Source organism: Humulus lupulus, chromosome 9 (assembly GCF_963169125.1).
Source record: "Humulus lupulus chromosome 9, drHumLupu1.1, whole genome shotgun sequence".
In the NCBI taxonomy this organism is placed as follows: Eukaryota; Viridiplantae; Streptophyta; class Magnoliopsida; order Rosales; family Cannabaceae; genus Humulus; species Humulus lupulus.
In genome coordinates this window covers 82,789,814-82,802,062 of record NC_084801.1, presented here as the reverse complement: position 1 = coordinate 82,802,062, position 12,249 = coordinate 82,789,814, and the positions used below count along the sequence as shown (strand labels likewise).

Genomic DNA, 12,249 nt, shown 5'->3' with positions numbered 1-12,249 from the left:
TCTAATAGCCATACTCTCGATAGCTTCTTGTTTACACCGCAACCCTGCCGAAACCTCAGGGTCTGCCTAGATTACAATGACCAATTCATTGTCTTATTCCTGATTCCAGAGATACTCAAAAGTCGTCACCTCTACTAGGTGGGATCAATTGGTAGGCCCCGCTGGCCTAACCCTTGGTAAAACTTCAGAATTTTATGTTGAATTAAGAGTCAGAACTCTCCCTTCTTTCTCTGCACACCTTACAGATCCTCGTCTGTTATTATGCAGAGACGCAACTCTTTCCTTTCGGAACTTTATTTCCTCATAACTTAGCAATTTACCAGCTCTTCATTCTTTCAAATAGGCAGACACTCCTGCCTTAAGAAGTTTCAACGACCTACTTGGCTTTCTCTCTGAACTAAAGCCAAACTGTAGTATTCACTATCCTTCACCTCTTACCAACACCTATGTCGCGTTACATTAACAAGACACCAGCAACTGCCACCACGACTAACTTACCAGGGATTACACTTCCCTTAATACCTCAAGTATTCGCCCACTCAGCGCTCAATTCTTTAAGATATCCGATAACCTTTCAGACTGCCACTCCACTTGCAATCAACTGATAGTTCCAGGTTCCCACTCTGTTCTTTTCGTTCTCTAATCCATTCCAACAATTTAAAACACTATAGGGCCTCAATTCAGTATCATCGACTAACTATCCTGAAACCAGTTCACTTGACCCAACTACATTAACTCCCTCAACTGAGTTAAAACTTTTCATGTCCAAACACTTTACTCGAGGTCTAAAGTGGTCTATTCCCATGATACACCACCACATCACCTAACCCCTCAGGGTCCAAAGGAAAACACTAGATTCTGTCACCTGCTCGACCCTCCCGGTACGACATACCCTAGGAGGTGTAATGATGTCCATTCAGAATTCTCATTCATAAACCAAATCTAATTGGATCCTTCATCCATTCCTGGTATCCTAACTTGTACCACCTTAGCAGGGTCCTTCCCTGCTTCAACCAAAGCCAACACTTCGGATTCCATAGCTCAGTGACACTCACCAGCTAATCATACCTGCCAACGTTACGCCAATCTCAGTCGTTGCCTTGTATCCTCCATCACAATCTATGGCGTTATTCCTTGACTGACACACGCCTCCCTGTTAGGAGTTCCGCCTCCAATTACCTCTCCCCCCTTTCAATCGAGGATTTCAAACACTGATCATCCGTCTATTACTTTTCATCGCATCTGGGTCTCAACGTTAACCTTTCTTACTAATACCCAAGACTTAAGTACCTTATGCCATGCACAACAGTCGACTTAACGTTCTAAGTGTATCAACCATGATTCAATCCATCCTCGCGTCAATTATTCCTGGGTGTGCCCAAATCGTGATGCACTCCCACATTTCCATAACCCTACTATAGATCAGGTCCTTTATGCAATCACTCTTTACTTAACCAAAACATACGCATATTCCAGCATTACCAGATACTAAACAATCTTACCTTGTCTTCTGAATTTCTTTCTGATTTGACACCACTCAGTCCGTCTAACTTCGAGTTTTACTGTTCTCCTCATCTCTGATGTAGTTGTCTCCGGAGGTGCTTGTGCAATTGATGACGCGCTTACCAGTCTTGTTATGCTTTCTACTCTTCAAACGTTCTTCATTAGCTTCTTTGTGACTTCAGATCAATTCTTCTCTTACCTGTCCTTTCTTCATGTAGCTCTACACAACAAGGAAAAGGGGCTTTTACTTCGGTTTTTAAGCTTGATTTACTTCGGTTTTCGCTAAAATTTGCAACCGAAGTAGTTCAGAGCGAAGTAAAAACTAGCTAAAAACCGAAGTAGAATCCCCACTTTCTACTTCGGTTTTTACTTAATAACCGAAGTAGAAAGTGTATATACGCTAGCATCCTGGGCACTTTCTACTTCGGTTTTTAGGTAAAACCGAAGTAAAATGTACACTTTCTACTTCGGTTTTACCTAAGAACCGAAGTAAAAGGGGACTTTCTACTTCGGTTCTTAGGTAAAACCGAAGTAGAAAGTGCCCGCATTTTTTATTTAATATATGTTTCTAATTATTTTTAAATGGATGGTTTCTATTTTTATATAAATATATATATATTTTGGCCTGATTTTATTTAATTAATCTAATTAATATATTTTTTTTTTGGCCTAATTATTTTTCAACAATTTAATTATATAATATTACAATTATATATATTTTTTCAATTGAAATTGGTTAAGAATTTTTTTTGAATAAATATATGATAACTTTTATTAATTAAAAATGTTGTACATAAACATATAAAATACAAGTACTTAAGTAAGATAACTAGCCTTAACATTAATACATTTACATAGCCTTAACATTAATACATTTACAAAATACTAAACTTACAACTAAACAAAAATAGGCTTACTGATAAATGTATGGTATCAATTTGGCTAACCATTCGTGTTGGATTGGCAAGAGGTCTGCAATCTCACAATATTGCGTCTTCCCACCAAACTGTAAAATTAATAAATATAAATTAATTTCATAGATTATCGATAGCAAATAAATTATAAAAAATGAACTTACTTTTTCTTTTAGGGTAGTCATTGCATTTGATGCCCATACAAGATCTCTAATGTACTTCAAGACATAAAAACCACATTCATGACTTTGTGGTTGTCTTGGACATGTAACATTGAATATCTTTGTGGGATTGCCGAGTAATGCATTGGAAGAAGCTCTATAATATGCACTATTTAAAAAGAAAATTATTAACAAAAGTTATTAAAATGTAGTAACATGTAATATTTGTTGCATATTAAGAAATATTTTAAAAAATTTAAAACTTACCTCATTATCATTGAATCAATTTCTTCTGGACGTTTGTGTGATTTCAATGGATCTAAGAACACGATTTTTCCTTTTGGCATAGCAATCTCCAACATCCAATGTTCCCTAAAATAAGAAGCGTATGTTAAGTAAAATAATTAAATTTTTAATATATGACTAATCAAATAAAAAAAATTTACACTATTTCTTACCGTATGTTCCAAGGTATAAAGTAAAGTTGACCAACTCTATCCATGGTCATCAACCAATTCGCCAAGTCAATGGTTGATCGCTCTACATCGTTAACATTATTAATGCTAAGACGTTCAATGTCATAAAACGTGTAATAGACACGCTGATTTGGAAATAGAGACTCCCAAATGCATCTGCAAAATTTTCTTTAGTGTTAAATATTTTGAAAAATTTCGGCAGAGTTTCCCCTATAAATAGGACTTCCCAAACCTGTAAACATTCAATGTCTATGAAAATTTTCAACAGATCACAGAGCAGTACTCATAACTGATTCTAAATTCCTATCATTCCAAAGAATTAGTTTAAGGGATACCTTAATCCGAATATCATTGCTGAGCCTCCAATCATATGCAAGGTAGCAACTTGTTCCACATCCTCTGAAGTTAGGAATATTGACTCGCGATTCATGAATGTTGGGTCCACTGGAATGGAGACGACTGAGTTTATTCCCTTAACTCTGCAAAATTCTCTCACCATAAACTGAAGGCTAACATGGATGCGATTCATGATGTGATCGACAAATGGTTGGCCTTCGGTCAGAGTGTTTTCTGGATTGATGTGAGACCCAGCTGATGACAGATGCGGGCTAGTCATAGGAGGTTTTGACATATCCTTGGATGAACTTTTTGACATAGGAGGTTTCTTTCTTAGAGGACCCTACACAACATCAAGTTAAAATAATATTAAAATACTGGACCAACAAATATTTTAATAGGTAACAAATTAAAGAATTCGTTTATACCTGGTCAGTCATAATTAAATCTTTTGGCCAAGGAAGAAATGTGTCATAAGTATCTCGAACATATTGTATCTCCCCAACAGAACATGGGATTTCAGCATCCTCTTGTAACATTTTGGTGACTCGCACCCTCGCATATTCGTCTGTCAGTTGAACACCATGAATAGTCAGTGGACCCACCCCATCAATGATAACACCCTCTGCCACCACATTATGAATATTATCCGAACAAAGTAACACATCCTGCATGTACGGTGTGTCATCCTGCATGTGCGGTGTGTGGTATTCTTCGTCGCTCTGCTCGTCATCATTGTCGTGTTCATCCATATCATCTAACCCACCTGCTTGTTTAGCTTTTTCCTCCTCTAAAGCTTTAAGTTCTGCTTTGAGCCTCGCAATTTCTGCATCTTTCTTACTAACAACATCAGCCATTTCTGTTGCTATTTTTGGTTTTCTTCCAAAGACGGACGAAATCTTCGCAAACGACCAACAATAATCAACCAAATTTATTTTAAAACTAAAATATTATAGAATTAAGTTAAATGCAACAAATAAAAAATAATATCATACCCAAGTGCGCTAACACGCCCTGGGTGCTCAGGTGTCCCTAAAGCTTGCGTTAATATGTCATTCCGACCCTTTGCAATGATTTCTCCACTACTAACTTTTTCTTTCAGCTCATTCTGTGGAACAAACCAGTGGTCACTTATATTAGTGACTTATAAGAACTTTATCATTCCTAAATTACTTTAAAATACTTGCTTGAAACCACTTACAATTCTTGCTTCAATTTGTTTGTCCAAATCTGTAACAAGAACCTTCCTCTTTTCTCGTGCTCTTATCCATACTTGGTACCGTTCTACATCTGCCACACCTAGTTCAGTTTTCTACAACATACAACAATTAATTAAAGTTGGTGAGTGCAATATTCTTCATAACAAGTTGACAGTTATAAAATAGTGATGCGAATTACTTACCAGGTCCTCTCTAACATTGGCAAGCCCTCTACGAGATGTACGATGCCTCGAAGTATATTTGAGAGATCTTTCACGTTGTGCTTCCCGCAAAGCCTACATTAAATAGGTAACAATAAGTTTTTAAGAAATTATTAGTATTTCAAAACTAATAAATCATATACATAATAGATATACACAATAGTACCATAAACTCAGGAGATAAACGGTGGCTAACAAATGTCCTCCAATCTTCTAGGTCAAGTTCTGGATATTTCTTAGGAAGGATTTGGAGTTCATCTATCAGACCGTCTTCTGCCAAAGGGTAGATGTAGTCACTAGTGATGTTGGTCTTAAAATCTCTCATCATTCTTCCCGCACTTTTCATTAATTCTGGTTTCCAATTTTCTGGAATGTTAAAGGCACCCTGAAATAGAAAGAAAATGATTAATGAAATGCAAAGTAATTCATGAACATGATCAATATATTAAAGTAATTAAAATATTCATAAAATATTTTCTTACATATACATCCTCCCATATTCTATTCTTCAATTCTTGTGGGACTTGTCTCCAATCTTTATAATTGAGAGAGACCGTTCTCCTAGTTTTAACTCCAAGGTACGATTGCATCTCACTATATGCTTTCCCTATAGGTTGACCTTTATCATTAAACTGAATATTTCTCTTTATTCCCTTAGCTTTTTGATTATTGATATTGTTCTTCTTTGTTGGGCCTCGCCTATTTGGTGTGTTCTCCCCTTCAGAAATTGTCATCTGCACATAAACAAGAATTAACGTTACAATTATGACATAAATAAATACATATTTAACATAAAAATGAATACATTACTCACTGGACACATTTTCTTTTCTTTTTTCTTTTCTTGGTTGATCCACAATCTACCCATATTCCGTCTCTAATATCATTTCTAATATATTCCCCATCATCATCAACTTCATGGAAATCATGAATTTTCTCAACTTGCTCATGTATTGGTTGTCCAACAATAAAATTATCATGGAACAAATCATCGTTTTCTTTGTCATTTTCATCTTCTATAAACTGCCTTTCTGGGGTTCGTAAAACAACTGACCATTTATCATCAGCAGGATCAGTTATGTAAAACACTTGTTTTGCTTGGGTAGCCATGATGAAAGGATCATTCTTGTGACCTTTCTTACTTAAATCAACCAAAGTGAATCCAAGTTCATCAATTCTAACCCCAACATTGTTGTCCACCCAAGAACACTTGAGCAGAGGAATTTGAAATAAGGAATAATCAAGCTCCCATATTTCTTCAACAACCCCATAATATGCCATAGTACCAGCAACTGGATTATTGTCTTTTGCACTAGCGAAATGCACTGCTTCTGCCACAATACTTACACCACTATTTTGAACCATTCGAGCATCATCTCGTGACTTTGTGTGAAATCGTTTTCCTCCAACAATGTAAGCATTGTGCTTTATTAAATGAACACTTGGTCCAAATGATATGCGTTTTAACTCTGTCGACACTCCATGGTTTTCTTCTCCCAACCTTGCTAGAATAATATTTTTCAACCATCGACTAAATGTTTTATTGTGCTCATCTATAATCCATTTCTGTTTATTTTTAACCTTGTTGGGAATCATTGATTGTAATAACTCCATGTGCTCACTACAATACAAAATACAACATATTAAAATTTCAATTATGCATAAAAATGAGTATAATGTTTATTAAATCTATAACTTACGTTATATAGGGTTGAACTTCGGGATTGTTTTCCAACACAACTAAATGAGCTTGATCTAATTCTGCACGAGATATGGTCACTACTGTTCCTTTCCCTCGTAATCCTCTATCAACTCCATCCGAGTTATTCCGTGGTTTGCTAATTCCGATTGTGTCGATTCCAACCATGTACTCTGAACAAAATTCCACAGCTTCTTCAGCTAAATAACACTCAACCATACAAGCTTCAGGGCGATGGTGATTACGTACATATCCTTTCAACACCTTCATATTCCTTTCAAATGGATACATCCATCTCGCCCAAACTGGCCCACACAACTTGGCTTCTCTTACTAAATGGACCATCAAATGTATCATGATGTCAAAAAATGATGGTGGAAAATATTTTTCAAGCTTGCATAAGGTTTCAACTATTTCATCATGCAATGCATTCAACTTCTTCATTTCCAATTCTTTTCCGCATAGTTGATTAAAGAAGATGCACACACTTGTCACACTATCTCTAACTTTTTTTGGTAAAACTGACCGAATGGCAATTGGAAGTAATTGTTGCATTATTATATGACAATCATGTGATTTCATTCCAATTAACTTCAAATCTTCCATAGACACCAAGTTTCGAACATTCGATGAGTAACCATCAGGCACTTTCATCCCTGCCAATGATTGACATACGGCTTGCTTCTCTTCTTTAGACAATGTAAAACAAGCAGGAGGCAAATATGTGCGAGCCCCCTTTTCTTCAGGTGCCAAGCGGTGTCTTATACCCATTTCAACAAGATCTAAACGACTAGACAAACCATCTTTGGTTTTACCTGGGATATCAAGTAATGTACCGATTATACTTTCACATACATTTTTTTCTATGTGCATGACATCCAAGCAATGTCTAACGAGTAAATCTTTCCAGTAAGGAAGTTGAAAGAAAATTGATTTTCTTTGAAAACATCCATTGACTTTTTTGTTTTTATTCTTCTTCCCATACCTAAAGTCAACTTTTTCTACTTCCTTAAGAATTTGCTCACCTGACAATGGCAAAGGAGCAATGTCTCGTTCCACAGTACCGTTAAATGCTTTTTTTTTATTTCTGTCAGGATGACTTAAATGCAAATATCGTCTATGACCCATATAACACATTTTGCGTCCATTTGACAAGCGACGGGCCCTTGTGTTGGTGCAACAAATTGGACAAGCTTGGTAACCTTTTGTGCTTAAACCTGATAGGTTACCATATGCTGGAAAATCATTAACAGTCCATAACAACACCGCTTTCAAATTAAACACTTCTTTTTTAAAACCATCATATGCCTCAACACCATTTTCATACAACTCTTTCAAATCATCAATTAATGGTGCCAAGTAAACATCGATATCATGTCTTGGTTGTTTTGGGCCCGAAATCATTAATGAAAGCATCATGAACTTCCTTTTCATCACCAACCAAGGAGGAAGATTGTACATAACCAGGACGACAGGCCATGAACTATGCCTACTACTAAGAGATCTATGCGGGTTTACTCCATCAGCAGCTAAACCAAGACGAAGATGTCTTGGTTCATTTTTGAATTCTGGATTGATATAATCTACCTTCTTCCAGGCCTGTGAATCTGCAGGATGCTGGAGTTTACCATCTTTCACTTGTCCAGTCTCGTGCCATATTAAGTTCTTAGAGTGTTCTGCACTTCGATATAATCGCTTCAGCCGGGAAATCAAAGGTAAGTACCATAGCACTTTCTGAGGAATAAGTTTCCTAATCTCTTTACTTTTGTTAGGTTTGTACCGTGATAAACCACATTCTGGGCAAGCGTCCATGTCTGCATACTCCTTACGATATAAAATACAATCATTCAGACATGCATGAATCTTCTCATACTTCAACCCTATCAAACTTAATGTTTTCTTTACTTCATATGTAGACTCCGGAAAACAATTTTCTAGCGGCAAAATCTCCTTGAAAGCAGCTAAAAATTGACTGAAACACTTATCACTAACTCCATTTTCTGCTTTTATGTTATAAAATTTAACCATTGTGGGCAATCTTAGTTTATTGCAACCACTGAACAATTGTCTGTCTGCATCTCTAACCATACTATCAAATTTTTCTGGATTATGAAAAAACTCTTCTTGTGCTTCATCAAGCAATTCTATAGGATGATCATCAAAATCATTACCCTCAAAATCATCTACACCTAGCCTACCTAATGGATATGGGTCATCATTTAATAATTCTCCATGCCAATACCATTTACTATAACTCATATCAAATCCCCGACAAAATACATGATCCTTTATCATGGTAATATTCCCCTTTACTCCATTACCACAATCGATACAAGGAGAACGAATTTTTTGTGGATCACTACAATTCTTTAGGCAAAACTCTAAAAATTTGTTGAATCCATCTTGAAATTGTGATGTTTCTCTCCTCTCAAGCATCCATGATTTATCCATACTAATAACAATATTCAATTCCTAATAAGTTAGAAAAAAAACTTATATTAGGTTCTAGTCTTATAAATTTTTTAAAAAATTCGGCAGAGTATCCTCTGTTTCTATAGCATACCGTAATTTCATAATTACCTATAAAATCAATACAAACAAACACAATAATCAAGCATATATGAATCCATCATTATTAGGTTCTAGTCTTATAAATTTTTTAAAAAATTCGGCAGAGTATCCTCTCTTTCTATAGCATACCGTAATTTAAAAATTACCTATAAAACCATTTAAAACAAACACAATAATCAAGCATAGATGAATCTATCATTATTAGTTTCTAGTCTTATAAATTTTTTTAAAAATTCGGCAGAGTATCCTCTGTTTCTATAGCATACCGCAATTTCAAAATTTCCTATAACAACAATACAAACAAACAAAATAATCAAGCATAAATCAATCCATCCTTATATCACCACAGCACGCAAATTTCCCAGAGCCTACTTCACTAATTTTCAAACATAACTTTCACTAAATCTAATATGCATGATTACATTAGTCTTATCTTTATACATAAATCTTATAGTAATATAAATACAAAAAATAACTAACCTTCAATATTAATCTTCAATGCACCCGAAATGAACAACAAAGTTCACCACTCAATCAACGACCCTACTAAAACATTACATAATTAGTAAACTACATAATTAATTATCAAATCAATAAATAAAAAAAATCAAACTAGTTAATGAAACTAATGAACAACACTTTGATCATCTTCAAGTTATTTTTTTTCAAATATTTAAAAAACAAATTTATCTATTGTAAAAATTTCTAAAACTAACTAATATGCATATATATATATTTATAATAAACCTAATTTTTATCACATTATTTAAACTAACAAAATAAACAAATAATTATAAAAATTAATAAAATATTAATTATATTAATTTTAAATTCGGAATAATAAAAAAAATAAAAAAAAAACATGGAAAATTAAAAAATTATCATCAAAACCACATTTTAGTAATCTATACCTGTTTTGAAGCTCAAAATCCCCTTGCAATGTCAAAAATCCGGCCAAAATCCGGCAATAAACACCACTTTCAAATGGAGAAAAAACCCACGGCCAAATGCCTTTTTTTCTCTAAAAAACAGAAAAAAAAAGATTTTTGGACTATATTTCGGTTTATAGGGTAGAAATATTGCAAGAAATAAAGAAAAAACAAAAAAAAAAGCTTGGAGAATCAAAATGGGTGTTGGCTCACGGTGGTTAATGGAGGTTTTGGGGGTTTCTTTTTGCACAGAAGGGAAAGGGGTTTTGAGAAGATGACCGTTCGGGTCTAGGGAATGGGCATATAAAGGACTTTTAACTTCGGTTTTTGGTAAAAACCGAAGTAGAAAGTGGACTTTCCACTTCGGTTTTTACCAAAAAACCGAAGTTAAAGGTCCTTAAGTTATACCCGTTGGAGACTTTTAACTTCGGTTTTTTGGTAAAAACCGAAGTGGAAAGTCCACTTTCTACTTCGGTTTTTACCAAAAAACCGAAGTTAAAAGTGCACAAGGGCCGCGTTTGGTTTGGCCAGTTTTTTGCATTTTTACTACCTCTAAACATAATATAAGGGCTTGTGCAAACAAACACGGCCCTCTCCACTATGAATTTTTCACTTCGTTTTTTTAAAAAAGCGAAGTAGTAAGTAATTTTTTTCAGAGCGCCAATTTGAAATGCGAAGTAAAAGAGTTTGAAAATGTTTTTACTTCGCTTTTTTTGTATGCTCACTATAAAAACCGAAGTAAAAACCTATATTTCTAGTAGTGCTAATCTGAGTACTCCCGACGACACCCAAACTAATACTCCGTAGAACCTTACCTGAGACTCTGCCTTCTGGGTACAAACGTCTTTCGCATAGTCATTTGCTCACCATTTCCGTCTGAGAGTAATCCATACGCACTGCTCGTGAGCTTGAAGGGGACTTGTCCATACCGTTCATGCATTCTTTGCCTAAAGAACTTACCTGTGTTGCTGCAGCTTGAACCATTATAGAGTCTTTGTTACCAGATCCTCACACCCTACCCGGTGCAAACTAGACAATTCACGAAATGTCTTTATCCTTGGTTTCCAACTGGTAATAACCAAGTCCTAGATCAACTCTTGGAGACATCGTCCTATCTTGTATCCAACATTGTGCTTTTCGTTCTAACCCGACGATGCTAACGATCCCCGCAGTATAACACACTGGCTACACCAGGGTCAAATTCCTTCGATTGCTTCAATAGACTTTCTGTCAGCCAAAACCATCTTTTACTACATTCCTTATACCAATCCTATCTGTAGTCCGACCTTGAAGTATTCCCTAAATCTTTCTTTACATACACACATAACTTTCCCACTGGTCAACTCTGTCTCCTTCACGTACTCCAGATGATATCCTCTACAATCCATCTGCCAGAGTTTCAAATTTCTTTTCAATAGGTATTACTGTCCTCAGCCTCTCAAGTGGCACCTTTGAGGCAACCTCTCTATGTCCATCACCCTCTCGGAGCATTCACAACACCGAGTTCTTTTAGTTCCTTACATGACCAAAGCATAAACCATTCAGTTAAATACTCATCCTTGAGGACTCAGCCTCGAGCTTTGAATGTATCGACGCATTCCAGTTCCCCGTTCCCTCACCACGGGAAATTCATCCTAACATATCGAGTCATTTCATGTAGAAGTCATGCCCTCACCTGACCTCCTCTCAGGTGGCATCCTTTCCCTCGTGCATACCAATAACCTCCTTGGTTCCTGTCGCCCTCTCGATAACTACCTTTTCAATCAGGCTTCTTTCCAATCTCAAATTAGGTGCCCAAGCACTGTCTGGGGTCCTTCTACCTCAAAAATCGAGAATTCGACCTCGCTGCGTCCTATAAACAAAAGTACCATCTTATCAATCAGACTTTTCCCTTTTCTTGGCAAAACCAGAAGCCACAACACTATCCGGGGTTCTTTTAACTTGATTACCACGAATCTATCTTTACTAACTCCATCAAAGGGAGCACTGCCCTTGTGTCCCTAGCACTCATGCTCTATACATCAACCATCAGTTCCTCGAACAACATGGCCCTCTCCGCCATCCACATGCAGACGATAAACTCTTACCTCAGGGCGGCCCAAATGCCTTAGACTATTCTAGATCTCATATCCATAAATGGGTCGCCATTAATTCCGGATACATCCGCCAGTAAAAATTCCCGAAATGAATTATCCAATTCACCAAACCCATTGATTTACACTGTTGTTGCCCCTAACAGT

The 12,249-nt window shown here is 36.0% G+C and overlaps 1 protein-coding gene across 1 annotated transcript; it reads right to left on the bottom strand.

Annotated features, from left to right (window-relative positions):
* Positions 1–3,275: 3,275 nt before the first annotated feature.
* LOC133801973 (uncharacterized) lies at positions 3,276–4,266 on the bottom strand. Its single transcript, XM_062240205.1, has 2 exons — positions 3,819–4,266; positions 3,276–3,733 (listed from the first exon to the last, which is right to left on the bottom strand). The coding sequence occupies exons 1-2, from the start codon at positions 4,245–4,247 to the stop codon at positions 3,374–3,376; spliced, it is 789 nt and encodes a 262-aa protein (XP_062096189.1). The 5' UTR covers positions 4,248–4,266; the 3' UTR covers positions 3,276–3,373.
* Between the last annotated feature and the right edge of the window lie 7,983 nt (positions 4,267–12,249).